The 15,808-nt window shown below is 38.8% G+C and overlaps 1 protein-coding gene across 1 annotated transcript; it reads left to right on the plus strand.

The window, feature by feature from the left end:
• Positions 1 to 74: 74 nt before the first annotated feature.
• ALDH7A1 (aldehyde dehydrogenase 7 family, member A1) lies at positions 75 to 15,229 on the plus strand (the record flags this gene model as incomplete). Its single annotated transcript, XM_009578716.1, has 17 exons — positions 75 to 135; positions 658 to 723; positions 2,426 to 2,506; positions 4,559 to 4,682; positions 5,269 to 5,401; positions 6,011 to 6,055; positions 7,074 to 7,151; positions 8,036 to 8,133; positions 8,453 to 8,494; positions 9,863 to 9,957; positions 10,829 to 10,913; positions 11,205 to 11,311; positions 12,078 to 12,194; positions 12,646 to 12,743; positions 12,907 to 12,980; positions 13,922 to 13,997; positions 14,766 to 15,229. Coding segments are annotated over 17 exons (1,435 nt in total), but the record flags the coding sequence as incomplete, so codon positions are not given.
• Between the last annotated feature and the right edge of the window lie 579 nt (positions 15,230 to 15,808).

A 15,808-nucleotide genomic window follows, 5' to 3' on the forward strand; every position in this document is an offset into this window, starting at 1 on the left:
CCCCTTCCCCCTACTCTTGCAAGTATTGTTGGGAAGAGCGAGGGCCTCTCCTGCCCGTTTTTGTTTGTTTCTAGAGGGAGTCGCAGAATAGGGGTGGATTGCGGCTATTCAGTGGAGCTGGGTGGCCAGGGGGAGGTATGAGGGAGAGCAACGTGGCACTCACGTGGTAAATTCGTGAAAGTTTGTAGTGTGAGAATAGTGCTATGGCGCTAACCGTCTCCTTTCGTGTATTAGGATTCGATTAGCCCTTGATGTCCAGTACGGGTGGTGGAGTAGGACAGTCCTCACAGCCTTTGTTTAATATTGTTAATAGTAGTAGTATCTAAGATAAAAGAAGATAGATGAATATATGATGGATGCCTCCCTTAGAACTATTTTTTACGGAGCATCCTTTGTCATATGAAGGAAAATCTCTGCTCACATTTTTTTTTTGTTTAAGCAGCACATATGCTTTTCCTCAACAGTAACTTCAAGCAACTGAACATGCCATATTGGGACCAAACTGTGGCAGGATATAAACTTCCTTTGAAAGTGGCATTCTGTAGTGCAGTACTATCCACTAGAAATGTCTTGAGTTGGATCCAGAAGCTTTTCTGTGGCGTTTGTTTTGGGGGTTTGGTTTTCCTAACTTTTTCTTTGACACGCTTCTTCGTGTAGGCTAGTTTGGAGGATTATGAAGAAACAGTGAAGGCGGCTAAAGAGGCATGGAAGATCTGGGCTGATGTAAGTTAACAGAGACTTATCTTTTATAACATATCTCTGGCAGGTAAAGACCATTAAATTGTCCTGTCATGTGGAGGTGTAAAAACATGTTCATATTGTGTATATTGCATTAAAGCAAACATCTGCAATGAGGACCTCAAGAAACAAACCCAGACAACTTGCTCACATTACCATTAAGGTACGAAGATGAGGGCATTGACTTGTGGAAAAATGTTTGTTTTGAAAAGACTGGCAAATTTACCCAGGTTTGTGCCTGTAAGCCATTGCCAACAGGTCTGCTGAAGTTCAGAAACCTTGTAGCGAGCAAATTATCCCTGTGGGTGTGTTTAATTTCGTGTAGCCGCACGCTTTCTCCTGCGAGAACTCTGCAGAATATTTGTATACCTAACTTGTGGTGATAAATCTTGTTCTCATGGGGTGAGGAAGACTGCTGGTTTTGAGTGTGCTTTTTTTGTTCACCAGCTGTCCTGGTATTTCACAGAACAGCTACATTATTGCAAAACTTTAGTGTTACGTGGTTGTGTCAGACAATAGCTAAGCTATTTTTCCTTATCAAGCTGTAGTTCTCAGTGTCCCTGTACAGCTATGTCTAGCCATCATCCATTCTCTTGCTGGCCGTGCCAGGCTTGGTTTTTGTAACTACCTGCTACTTCTTTGATACAAGCTGAAACCTGAATTTTGTAAGGTATTCGGCATTCTGTGTTTTATCCTGCAAAGTAGTTTGCCTTCCCTGAGGAGAGCACAGTTTAGGACACAAACACACCAGCTTCCTCAGCTTCCTCAGGATATGTTAGTGTGTGTTCTTTTGTTACAGTTTGTGAATATAATGTTGGTGAGTGCATGCCAGCTCCTAATGTGTTTGGAAGTAATCTGAAAGCAGTCTAAAAGATGTCAAAGAATCAACAGATCAAATGCTTTAAAGCCTCGTCTCAAAGCTCTTTGTTTTTAGTTTGTGAATTTTGTTTTTTTTAATGAGCTTATCTGAAAGATTTTGCCTGTAAAGAGGTACGCTTGCATGGTTTATCTATTCGTCACTTCTGTCTTTCCAGCTGCCTGTTCATCAGCAGTTTCTAATCCTGTAAATCCTGTTGCATGTGTATGGTTTATTATTGATCCTGGCTATTGATTATCATCTAACATACTGATATCACATTAAATAAAAAACTAATAATATTTGGAATATGGGTTTAATTTTTCCATGATTGAGGCTTCTGTGTGTCTCAGCATCTGCTAATAAAATAAATGTCAGCAGCCATTGTCATACTGAAACAAAAAGTTTGAAAATGTGATGTTGAGTACACTTGAAAAGCTCAGAAACCGTTTAAGTGTACTTTTACAAAAAATGCTTGTTTCTTGAGGTGCAGCTGATTGTTTGGGGGCATTATGGGTAGTGTAGCTGAACAGCAGTAGCAGAACTAATAATCTGAATGTTTCTGGCAATATTCAGTGGAACTGAAGTTTTGAACAGACATAAATGTGTGCAGTGTTACTAGTCTCTGTGAGGCGGGAAACAGTTTCTTGTAAAGCAGTGTGCGTGATAAAACCAAACGAGTAACGATGTCTTGGGAAGAGAGGGGAAAAAGCACAGCAATCGGTGGTTTCTTACTGCAGAAAGGGGTGGAAAACTAGCAGTATATATGCAGCAGAAGTCACAGATGTTCAATCTCAAATAGATTCTTCTGTTTTCTGTTGTTTTGACTAGATCCCTGCACCTAAGCGTGGAGAAATAGTGCGACAGATTGGTGATGCCCTGAGACAAAAAATCAAAGTTCTGGGAAGCTTGGTAAGGTGTTTTAAGAAGCAGCTTAACTTCGCGGCGCGGGGGGGGACGGGACAGGTGGGAAGGTGTGTGTCAAAACTGTTTTTCTTGGTTTTTAAAGTACCACTCTGCAATACTAACCTTAGTAATTGTTAAAATGGTGTTAGTTCTGTTAGCTTGCTTAAAGAAATTTTAATTAAAAAAAAGGAAAAGGAAAAAAAAAAGTAAGATTGCATTCTGGCATCGTACACTGAAAATGATAATGTGTAACAGGAAAAGAAAGTGTAATTCATTCTGAGCCTGTACTCTGGCCAGGAGGAGTGTTACAACTGTTGCCCTGCTGTTTTCCCGCTTGCCTGTCAGATAGGACACTGTCTGATGCTAAAAGTGTCCTGAAAAAGACCTTGCTCTAATACAGAGCTTTTAACCTTGAGGTCTTTCTGGTGATCTGCAGGATTTTGCGAGCTAACATGTGGAGGTATAAGGCTTCAGAAGGTGAGATGGTCTTAATGAGACCTTCTTGCAGTGCTGTGCAGGACATAAAGGTTGAAGGACCACTCCTTTAAAACACTTGTTAGTTGCTAGGGAAGAGAAGGAGGCAAGTGGGGAACTTGCCACTTTCCTTTTACAGGGCTTGCCTGTATGTGCTGCTATTCAGAAACAGCTGTCAGTGAATAACTCTATGTGTAGTCAAGCCCATATTGTTAACCTACAAAACTTTGTTCTGCTGTTTCCCTTGATGTTCCCTCCTCAGCAGAGTTTCTGGGGTGGAATTAGAGTGCTAACATACTTTGTATTCCAAAATGGTACAGCTTCCCTGGTGAGTGAGGACAGTCAGAAGTTTGCTGTATGTTCCTCGGGCAAAACTTGTTGCTCATTGCCAGAGCATTTTTGTAGTTTTCACAAACAGATAATAAGTCTGTTCAACTCTTCCAGGATAGGGGGTGAACTTCAGGGTGAAAGTTGTGCAGTAGATATCCAGGTTTTAGGACTTTTCCTGGCATTAGGGTACATAAAAGGGAAAGGTATGGCAACTCACCTTTTCATATGCCATTGGAAATTTCCAGCCTTGCCTCACAATGTCCTTGTCAAGTATCCAGATGTATCTCTACTGCACTTACAGACTCACTGCTCTGTTTCTTAGTAAATATGTCTGATGCCGCTCCATTTCTGGTCACAGATAGGGGCTATTCCTTCTGTCTCAAGATTACCACAGGCATCATAGAAATACCTAGAAATACATTTAGTCACCTTTATTTTAACCTTTGCATGGGGAATAAAATCTTGTGGCAATCCTTTGAACCTCATTCCTCACTTAATAGCTTTTTCAAAGTACTATCATCAGTCTCTAAAGTGGTAGGTGATACCTGCGTGGAAGTCGCATCTAGGTATCAGAGCACAACTGCAAAATTAAGTGGAGGTAAATGAATGACTTCTCAGTTCCTAAGTTAGTGGATTTTCTCAATTTTGGAGGAAAATGTCTTTGAATACCAGCTTATTCTCATTGATAAGCTATGTCTGCTGTGTACATCTGATGTGCTTTTAACAGAAGGACACAGGTTAGGATTGACTTCAGCTAAAAAAAAAAAAAAAAATCCTAAATGTCCCAGGTTACTAAAATACTACAGATGTGTAGACATTTTCAGCGTATGAAAAATGTAAATGATCGTTTTCTTTTGCTGGAGCAGAGTAATCCGTCTTTTCCAATTTATTTCACGCCTGGTCCACAATGGAAATTGGTAATTCCAACATCCTGATGGAAATTCAGTGTTTCATTGATCTAAACCTATGAACCTCATTACTGTGGATATTCCTTTCAGTAGATTATTTTTAATTTCCTCTGTTAATTAATTTCCTCTTCTAATTTCCTCTTATTGTATGGGAATGTGACTCCTGTCTAGTGTTCTTTCTTTAAGCTGTGAATAACTCAGGACGAAATTAATCTCTTCTAATGAACAAAATGTGTATTTAATCTTACTTGGTGTACAGATATACCTGACATCAGTGGGAGACAAAATGTTTTGGGGATGCAAAGTTTTTTAGAAAAGAAGTTTGTGTTGCTCTTTATTTTTTCAGGTCTCTTTGGAAATGGGAAAGATTTTTGTTGAGGGTGTTGGGGAAGTGCAGGAGTATGTTGATGTCTGCGACTATGCTGTTGGTTTGTCCCGAATGATTGGTGGACCTATTTTGCCTTCAGAAAGTAAGTATGTGTGTATGTATGCTTTTTTTTTTTCTTTCATACAAATGTAGAGATGGAGATGTATCTTAAATATACGGTGATGTAGTGCAGCAAAATCCCTTTCCTGTGAGTTATTTAGGACGCATGTTGTCTAGGAATAGATGTGCTGGTAGGCAGTAGCGCCACCTAATGAAGCATCTAGCCTGTGGTATATAGCAAGAGAGGCAGTAGATTTTCTTTGCACTCTTTGAAGCATTAGGTTCTCCTTGACTTATTTGTTAACGAAGGTGCCAGAGGAAAGTATGTAAAAAGTTCAGCAGTGTACTTAGAAATGAGAGACCTTTTTGTCAGTTATTGATTAGCAAACAATCACCATTCTGTTAACCAAAGTTGAAATAGTAAAACTTCATGTTGTCATGTTATTAGGTTTTTCCACAATCTAGCTAACATTGTTCCAGTAAGCTGCACAGCACATATAATACAGCTTTCCACAAGGCAATGCTCTGATAGACAGAGGAGTGATGCTGGGCCCCTTGCTCATATGGTTTCCTTTTTAAAAAAAAATTAAATGGATGCAAATTACATTATGTTGTATCTTTGCCTTCAGGACCCGGCCATGCCCTTATAGAGCAGTGGAATCCCGTTGGGTTAGTAGGAATCATCACGGCCTTTAACTTCCCCATAGCAGTTTATGGGTGGAACAGTGCAATTGCCATGATCTGTGGAAACGCTTGCCTCTGGTAAGATACAGCTCTCCAATGTGCTTGTGCTAACAGTATTTTAAAATTAGAGAGCTATTATCTCAGGCATGAAATTGTTATCAAATGTCTGGTGTTTCTGTATATTTGATGCTATAGGCTTAATTTCTATTTATTTTTAGGTTCACCTGCAGTGAAAGAGCTTTGTTTTATTTTGTGGTAACCTCTGTTATGAGGTATTGAGGTTCAGATCTGTCCAGGACTTAGCCAAATGGCCCTTTAATTAAAGAACCCAGGTTGAGGTCCTGCAGCAGTGGTAGCGAACAGTTAATGTTTTCAGAATTGGTACAGCTAAAATTAAGAGTAAAACAAGTAGCTTTACTTCCTCTCCCTGCTGTTGCTTCAGTTTCTCGTACCTGCTTCAGTCTAATGTCTGGCATAGCTCTTGTTCATGTGGATTTCAGAAGAAGCTCTGAATGCTCAGCTGTGGAAAGAAACGCTTGAGTTCCTGTCTTAACATGCACCTGAAAACCAGCCTAACCAAAGCGTGCTTTATTTGAGATACCATAAAAATTGCAAATTTGAATTATTTCTTATTCTCGAAGAATTGAAAAGAAAATAATGTCTTTTTTTTTTTTTTTTTCTTTTCAGGAAGGGTGCTCCTACAACATCCCTCATTAGTGTTGCTGTTACAAAGTAAGTTCTGGTTTCTTTGCTTTCTGTTTCGCTTTTTAAACAACTTCTTTTCTGTTTGAGGTAGTGCTGAGTGGTCAGACGAGCTGCTTTCCCCTTGTTACCTAAAAAGTAACAGTATATATAGGATGTTACCTATACTGTAGGCTAGTTTTTTCTGGGACCAGGGCTGTGCTTTTGCTGAAGTAGGGCTAGCTATGTGGGTTGCTTCCTTGTAGAAGATTAATTGCTCACGAAATTCAGCTTCCCTCAATCACACACTGATGTTTCAGATTCATCCCTTTTTTGGGGAGTCTCAGCCCAACATCAGCACCCAGTTTCTTGGCAAATTCTTCTGGCTGGCTGTATAGACCTATATCCTGAAGATGCCTTCACACAATCTTTATTATCCAAACTTTGTAACACCTTAGTATGTGTTTCCAGCATTCAAAACTCATTCTTGATAAAAAGCAGAACTCCAAAGAATAAGTGTCATGGTGATACTTACTCTAGCCTTATTGTTACTTTACTTACTATATTAGCATTTTAAATACTTAATCTATTGTATGCTACAAATAACATTTATTTTTAAACGCTGAGTATAAATAGGCCCCTTCAAAATAACTAATTAGTAAATCTTGTAGCTTTAGTATTAACTCCTGAGAACAATGGCCCCAAACTACTTACGAGTATTTTATGTAACTCCATGAAGTTATATCAATGTCTCTCTTCCTAATGGTGAAAGACTGTATGGCCAAGGTTTTTACACGCTGATCTAATGCTTGTCTGTGCCAGTTGTGTGGACGCATAGTGAATACATTTTAGAGTCTTACTTCTGTGTGAGCTATGATTGTAACACCAAAGTCCTTGACGAGAGGAGCGTGTTACTTATTATACAAACTACATGTCAATTAACTGCAAGACTGCTGCTTTTTAAAAATCTGTAGCTTCTTCATGTACATGGTCAGACAGTTTTAATGGTTCATTCCCTATTATACGCACCTGTTAGAAATCTCTGAAATTTTTACATCTTTGATTCTAGGATAATTGCCAAAGTCTTGGAGGATAACAAAGTGCCTGGAGCAATCTGTTCTCTGGTTTGTGGTGGAGCAGACATTGGGTACGTAACATTTCTTGTGCTTTGTGAAGATGTATAGAGGATAAAGAATATTCTTTGAGGTATTTCTCGTAAAGTTATTCTGATCTCCAGGAGTTCCCAGTACATGCATGTACCTGTTGCCATGGTTTTTATCAACTGGTCTGGAACTCTGGCCTTGCTGTAAACATAATACATATTTCTAATTGCTGTTGTGAGATCAGCTGCTAACAAATAATTTATCAGATAGTTAATGAAGAGACATGACTAGGTTTATATTCTACTTCTGCATATGCTTACACCCAAAGAATACAGCTAATATTAAATTCTACTCATCATGTTCTTAAGAATTTTCAATTTCTAGCCCGTTGGCCTTTTGGACCACTTGTGGAGGAGAATACTTCCCCATTTTCCATGTTTACATAGGACTCTGCACTTGCTTATAGATGCATACCTATGCTTGGCAGCTGTACAAATCAAGTTGTTTTGTTTGATAATTACAATGTGGAAATTCCCAGTACAAATATATATTCAGATGTATCTTTTGAGCATTTCAAGAGAAGACAAAACAGATGGTAAGCATTAAAAAAAGTCATAGGTATGCATATTTTCTTAGGGAACATAAAAATTGGAGCTGATCTCACTACATACTAGAGATTGACTTTCAAAATTGGTACAAGCGATGGTCTTACGGTCTGAAAAGGGGAGGAAAACAGCCTTGGTCCTCTTTTCTGATGAAGAAGAAGCTTTCCTGCCATCTGCTCAGTCACTTACCTGATGTTTTCAAAGAAGTGGCTCTGACTTTAAAAGATCTCCCTGGTTGAAGTTCGTTTGTGTGGAAGGTGCAAGCAGCTTTTCCAGCTGTCTGCTCTTCCGCTGAACATGGTGGTATGTCTCCCGTTGTTCAGGACAGCAATGGCGAGAGATGAGAGAATGGACCTGTTGTCCTTCACTGGCAGCACGAAAGTGGGCAAGCAGGTAGCGCTCATGGTTCAGGAGAGATTTGGTGAGTGTGTGGGGTCTCCTTCATTTCATTTCTTTCCATGGTTGGCAAAGGCAAAGGCAGGGGAGCCCCGTAGGATTTTAAAACACTTACCTCTTGTATTGCCTTTTTTTTTTTTTTAACTTGGTGGAAATAGGATGTTGAAACTGCTCAGAGCTAGGTACTGCATTTTTCAGTTAGTTCTGTCACAACTCAGTGGGTTTTTTTGTCTATCCAGAAAAATGTGTTTAATGAAACTTAGCTCTAGTTAGAGGTGAGCTCTCTGAATGAGGTGCAGTGAATACACATGCACATGATATGACTTGTTTTGTGTTTTTATTAGGTCGAAGTCTGCTGGAACTGGGAGGAAACAATGCCATTATTGGTAATATGCACTGTAGAAATTTAGTCCCATAGATATTTGGAAGTTACTATACAAATGTTTGTAGCAAATTGTCCCTTTTTTCCTTTTTCTTTCCATGCTAGGGGTTTAAAAAGTATGTTGTAGAATGTTGGGTTTTTTCTGTCTTCAGTATTGTGGAGGGGTAGTGTATTAAAAAATGAAAGTTCAAGCTCTTACATGTATTCATTGTTGAAGTGAAGATGGGAATGGGAGAAGCAGGAAGCTTCAGTAATGGGATGTGGACAATGCTAAATAAATTTATTTTAGGATAGTTCTAATCTTGTGAACACCACATCTTTAGCATTTTAGAATATAAGTACATATATATAAAGTCTAAGACACTTACGATACTTGAAAGCAAAGCATGCAGGTATTTATTTCGGTTGCACATTTTACGGGTTTAAGTAGCTTAGGGTATGATCTAGTTCCCAGATAAACATTAAACATAAGTACTGTGAAGCTGAGCAATGTGGCAGAAAGAAAATATAAGCTAGTAAATACCTAAACTGCTGTCTGTTGTGTTGTAGCCTTCTGTTTCACCTTTTTCACCTTTCTCATATTAGGAACAAATATAATTGCCTATCTAGAATATTAAGCTCTTTTGAAAACCACATTTGAGCAGGTCTTTCTCTTTTCCTGTGCTGCTTCGCAGCCAGTAACATAAACTTGTTTTATACTTAGAGAATTGTTTCCTTTTTTGTATGAAAGTCCTGCTTTTTCTGTAATTGGCTTTGAATGATGGCATAAACATTGTTTGGTTGGAATCTGTCCCAAATTTAATAATAATTTTGGGCACTTAGAGAATTGTGTGGGACTGGTTAAGCTGAGTGATATTTTGGGGATCCTTAGAGGCTTATACATACTGGCTTTGCTTTAAACGTCCCAATGTCTTCTAGCCAGATGAATTTTTTCAGCTCGTTTATATTTTACATTACTGTGTACCTGTGTGTTTTAGCTACTTTTTTTGCATGCCATCTGGATACACCTTGCCATTGTTTCTTTATGCTGCTAGACGTCTTCTCAGAGAGAGGGACAAGGTGATGAAACAGCAAGAAATTGCTTGTAGTTTCTTGAACTAAGATGAAGCTGAGGTTCTTTGCTAGCTTTATTGCGAAAGGCTCTCTTCACTTGTCCAGACCTACATTTATGTCCAATTGTGTTTGTCTAATTCCAAGTGTAAAATTAATAGGAGTTTTGAGGTATTTCTGTGTATCTTAGTGTGCTATGCTAGTGCGACTATTCTTAATACTTCTTGACCAGCCTGTCAGTTTATTATATTGTTTAGTGTCTTATGTCTTGCAAACTGCCTGTTTACTTTAGTAACATGCTGATGTTTTAATTTTTGCTAAGTGTTTGAAGATGCAGATCTGAACCTAGTCATCCCATCTGCTCTATTTGCCGCTGTGGGAACAGCGGGTCAGAGGTGCACAACTGCTAGACGGCTGGTGAGTAAATGTGTATTGTCTGGTTTCGGTAGCTCCGAATTTAAACTTAATTCCAAATTAGCTCAGAAAATGCCTAACAATTCTTAATATTATGGAGAGCAACAAATACTCTTTGAAACACACTTTTACTTTGTCAAAAATTAGTATGATGGGAAAATAAGATGGTAGTTTGTCATTCCACTACAATTCTAGCTCTAAGGAGTTTCTTTGTATGTGTTTCTAAATGTACCTGGTGCTAAAACTCAGGAAAATAAAGCTTACCATACTTCCTGTATTTCTCTCTGTTTTCACTGCCAGAGCTTCTTTGCTTGTGCCTGCTACAAATTTTGGTGTAGGGTTTAGATTTCAGCAAAGCAAGGGTGTGTGTGTTGCTTACTTTATTATTAATTTTTTACCAATCATTTTCAACAAGTTTAAAGGTATTATACTGTCAGCCTATGTCTGTATAATATTTTCAGAATTTGGTTGATTGGCTAAATAGTCGTCAAAATTGATGTGCGCTAACTTTGGGTGCATAGGAAGGGCAGTGATTCTTCAGACTATAGCAATAAAAATCACTTAAGTATTTGTCCTAAAACACTTAACTGAAGAGTTTACAGAGCACATTGATTTGAGATGGGATAAAATTAAAACAGGTTTTTGTTTCTTTGCTTCTTTTAAATCTTCGTGGTAAAGATTTTAAATCTTCATTTCATGGCGTTGGTGCTGTTTCGAGGCCTTGCTCATGTGTTTATTTTTGACTTTGGGATTTGCTGAATATGAGCCACACTATCTCAATACTTCATTCGGCCTCCTTCAAAGTGCAGTAGTACTTCAGGAATATTTACATAGGCTGACATGTCTTACAACCTTCTTACCACATTTTGTTTAGTTCCTCCATGAAAGCATCCATGATGAGGTGGTGGCAAAGCTTGCTAAGGCCTATGCCCAGGTCCGCATCGGTGATCCGTGGGATTGTAAGTAGCTATTTCCAACTCATGGGTTTAGGAGACAAGTTTTCTGTTTGTTTCCTTCTGTTTAAATTCCAAAGAGATTATAGATGAAAGCTATCTAATTTTAGTAGTTTACGAGGTAGTGGGGATGGCTGGTTTCATTTAGAATAGAAACTCTGAAAGGGAGATGAAGAATCCAGCTAATACTGCTCATCTTGGACTGATTAAATAATTACTCCCAAAATGTCATGATAAGAATATTTGCAAACGTATACAGTTTTGTTGAAAATATGTCTTTGGATCTTCTGGTTTTAGCTGACACTCTGTATGGGCCTCTTCATACCAAAGAAGCAGTGAAAATGTTCCTTGATGCAGTAGAACAAGCAAAACAACAGGGTGGCTCTGTGGTCTATGGTGGAAAGGTAACTTGTATTCTCCCTCCTACATTTAGTGCTCTAGGAAAAAAATACTGTAACATGGTGGCTTAGGCCAAGATTGTACCTCAGTTTGTTCTGTCAGCCATTACAGGATGTTAAGTTAGTCAGTCCAAGAATGTTTGAATTGCAATCCTGTCTTTAAGATAAAGATGGGTCTACTTAGAAGCTACCTTCTCCTCCAAGAAATGGCTTAAGAGCTTTTGGCTGTTCCTTGCACTGCTCCCTAGTTGCAGGTGGTGGTGAAAATACAAACAGCAATGTAAATGGTGAATATCAAACACACATAACAGTGAAAAACCGCTGTTCTGTCCCTGGATTCACAATATTCAACTTCAGGAAATACTGAAGATTCAAGTAAGCCACTTGCAGATCTTCATCATATGCGGTATTTAATTCTTATGGACTTAGTGTTCTGGCAATTCTTTCACTGGCACTTTATTTATTCCTAATACCTCCAAAGTTCTAATCGGCTTACTAATCAACTTAAAAGTAGGAGAAAGGAGGTGGTGTTTGTCAGCTGCTAGACTTTGAGATTTGATTACCTGCTTGGTAGACTAAGTTATGGTTCTGTATTTTAAATACTTAAATGAGTAAAATTTAAGTTATCTACTCAGATGATCTGACCTTCTATTTCTGATTGCTAGGCACAACTATAGTAATCCGACCACGAAGGATTCCCTTCCTACACTAGTACTAAGCAGGGTGCTGGTTTGAACTTACTCAGTTGTTCCTTCTTTTATGTGTTTTGAAGGTTATAAATCGCCCTGGAAACTATGTTGAACCAACCATTGTGACTGGCCTTCCTCATAATGCACCCATTGTCCACACTGAGACATTTGCCCCCATACTGTATGTGCTGAAATTTAAGGTAAAATAACAACGGTGAATTAGTCAAGTGTCAAGGATGCTAACAGAAGAGTCAGGAGAGAGGTTTCAGATATATGTCATATTCATGTAATTGTCCTGGCACTTGAAGAAGTGGTAACTGTTGTTCTGCACTGTGGGATATCCACTGTAACAGCTTACCTCACTGTGTAGCTACATTGATGCATTTTCTGTGAAGAGCACTGCAGTTAAAATGAGAGTCTGTACAGGAGTAGATTTCTGTTGTTCATGTCAACCTGCTCAAAAGCAGGTTGTGTGTTTTGTGCAGTGGTGGAGGTATCCTACCCCTGACTTGGTGCACGTGTATTTGCCAAGTAGCATTCACGTTATTTGCGTTATGGCTGTGGTATGTTGGGTTTTTTCTCACAGTGCTTCTTTGTAACTGCTTTGCTTTGAATGGTCATGGTTTAACCATTGACACACGATCCTTCTAGGAGGAAGAGGAGGTTTTTGCCTGGAATAATGAAGTAAAACAAGGTCTTTCCAGCAGTGTCTTTACCAAGGATTTGGGAAGAATTTTCCGCTGGCTTGGGTATAATTTAAATTATTTTTCTACCTTCCTGAAGCATAAGATCAGTCTTTCACATCTTCTGTAAACCTGTGCACAATGCTAGTTGAGTGTTTTATAGCCCTCATTTTAAGGAAGGAGCCTTTCCTGATCCTGAGGAGTAACTGTGTCTTATTTCTGTTTGTAGGCCAAAGGGATCTGACTGTGGCATTGTGAATGTCAACATCCCAACCAGTGGGGCTGAGATTGGAGGTGCTTTTGGTATGTTACTTATGCTTTTTTCTTTATCCTTTAAGTGATGAAATCCTCTAGAATCAGGTCTAGAGACTTGGTATTATTCCTCAGGTTTCATTTTTTTAAAGGTGGGGGGATGTTTTTTTCTAATGTCTCTGGAAGAGAATAAAGCATTACCACTGTAAAACCAGTATAGTTTAGGGCTCCTCATGTTATTTTTCAAGGTTTTAATCAGCCCATTTAAATTACTAAGTCTGAATAAGTCAGTGAAGTTAATTTTGAATTATACTGCTTTAGCAGAAAACAGAAATTGACTAGAGGTAATTGGATTTCAGCTTTTAAAAATACCTGTATTTTTAAAATTTTACCAAAAATATTTGGTATCATTCCTGCCCTCCCCCCCAAGGGAATGTAACTCAGAAGTATGTTCTGAATGTGTTTAGAGATGTGGCTGAGTGGAAAACTGTTTAAAACAGTTCTAATTAAAACAATTGAGCATTTTTGTTGTGTATGTTTGCATGTGTATATAAAAATTACAGCATGAAGTATTTTTGTGAGAAAGTCTTTAAATACATTTTTGCCTTTATTTCTCTTTTTTTATATACTGAAGGAAGTGAGGGGAGGGAAGAAGAAATATTCACCTTACCATTTAAACAGTACAAGAACGAGCACATTCTTGTACTCTTGTCTCACGTTAAATCAAAATATCTTTAAAACAAGGTCCTCTGGTGCCAGCAGGATGAGACTTTCAACTCCAGGCAGATGTTTTTTGGATCAAGCATGAGGAGAGAGCTAGCTGTGTGAGTTGTATGTGGTGGTGTTCTGGTAATTATTTCAGATATAGAACACAGGTGAAGGAAATAGTTTTTCCCATGAGTTTTTATAAAATGTCTCACCTTCTGGACTTATTCCAGATTCCCATGCTCAAAAAAAATTTCAAGTTTTCATTTATAACCTTTTTCCTACAGGTGGTGAAAAGCATACTGGTGGGGGAAGAGAATCTGGAAGTGATTCATGGAAACTTTATATGAGACGGTCTACTTGGTAAGACAATCTTTTTAAATTCCAAAGAAATGTAAATTACGGATAAACTTGCAAAAGTTCAAAATGTATAAAGCCTCAACTACACGAGGCTACCTTTGCTAAATGTGAGATAACCATGTATGAGCGTAATTGCCTTTTCTTCATGCAAGAACTGACATCTGTGTTTCTAGTAGAAGATGATTTGAAGGGTCTAGATAAAGACCTTTCTTTACTTACTGTTCCTCAGAAGGAAAAAAAAAAATCCTCTTGCCTGATTTTAAACTTGGCTAAAAATTAAATCACTGAAACTTGTCAGGAAATACATGAAGTGGCAACCACAGTGAAAGGGCCACTGTTGCCAGTGGTGGATGATTTAGCTACATGTTGGGTATCTATCCATAAATCTCCTGTAGTGGTTGACCATTCCCACTCTCTGCTGGCCTCCCTAGCCTTTACCTGTGCTAACTTTGGTTTCCATGCAGAGGGTTATGAATGCGATAAATCCCACCTTGATTCTTCTGAATGGACATTTTCCTAGTAAGAGATTAAATAATGATACTTTACTTTCTCCTTGATCTATCAAGGAAGAGATAATGGGGAATATGATCTTCCCCGTACACACATATTGAAAACCGGAGTAAAGTCAATTCATAACTTTAATAGGCAAACTGCTTACAGAAGTTTTTCGTGTATGTGTGACAGAAATCAGAAGCCTTGTACGTAGTAAATGGGCTGCATAATTTGTCTTAGCGATCACACCTGGTCTCTGAATACTTGTTTCTCTTCCAGTACAATCAACTACAGCAAGGATTTACCTTTGGCTCAAGGAATCAAGTTTCAGTAACAGCCTTATGAATGGCCGTGCCTGAACTCTCCTAGCATTTCAGAACCAAGCACCTTCTAAGCCTCATGGTGAAGAAAATTAGTTATCTGAAACTTACCTGCAGCAAGGATACTAATTCTGTCAAAAAATCAGCTACTCTTAAATTGCTTCACTTTCAGTGTATGAAATTACTACTTCAATCTTCAAATGAGAAGTATGTGGTCTTTGAAAAGAAGGGAGGGTGACTGAAACTAACAAATTTGGATTCAGGTGGCGTGGATGATCTTCTGTTGCCCTATCACTGTATTTCAGTATCAACACTATTTTGTCCCCTGCCTCCCCACCGTTCACTGATACTTCCAGCTAGTAGGTTTATGCTTCAAACTATATGTTGAGTTTCCTACAGATACCTGGTGCTATGGGGGGTGGGCAGTACAGGGCTATTTTTCAATGCGTAAATAAAGGTACATTTTGTGAGATGCCTTGGGCTTCTAGGTTTTTTTGTTCGTTGTTTTGGAGCAGGAACATTCAGCTCACTGTCCATTTTCACACACTGAGCTGCTAGCTGTGAGAAGTATCACTGGGCTAAAAGGACTGCTTTAGTTTCCCTGCCTCTTCTTGAGAAAGAAGACTTTCACCCTGTGTGTTGGGAGATAAGGGGTAAGACCAAGGGCTACTCTAGTCTCCTGGAACCTCTTCTTAATCCTAGGAGGAGTCACAGCCAATTCAGGTTGACACAGCACTTGTGACACCCAACAACCAAACCAGCTGAAGAATTGGAGATACACCCGGGAGGGAATACTCTTCCAGAGGGAATTTGCTGGGGAAAGACAAATTGTTTGTGTGTGTTTCACCTTAGCTGGGAGTGTCTCATGGCCACTGAAGACTACAGCCGTCAGCAGCTTATTTAGGAGCCTTGGTCAGAGTCCAAGATGAGAAAAGGCACGGTGCTACTAGGCTGATTATAGCCTTCCACAGAGTAACTTCTGAGGTTTTTAATGTACCATTT

This window comes from Fulmarus glacialis, unplaced genomic scaffold, assembly GCF_000690835.1.
Source record: "Fulmarus glacialis isolate BGI_N327 unplaced genomic scaffold, ASM69083v1 scaffold8235, whole genome shotgun sequence".
NCBI classification, from domain to species: domain Eukaryota; kingdom Metazoa; phylum Chordata; class Aves; order Procellariiformes; family Procellariidae; genus Fulmarus; species Fulmarus glacialis.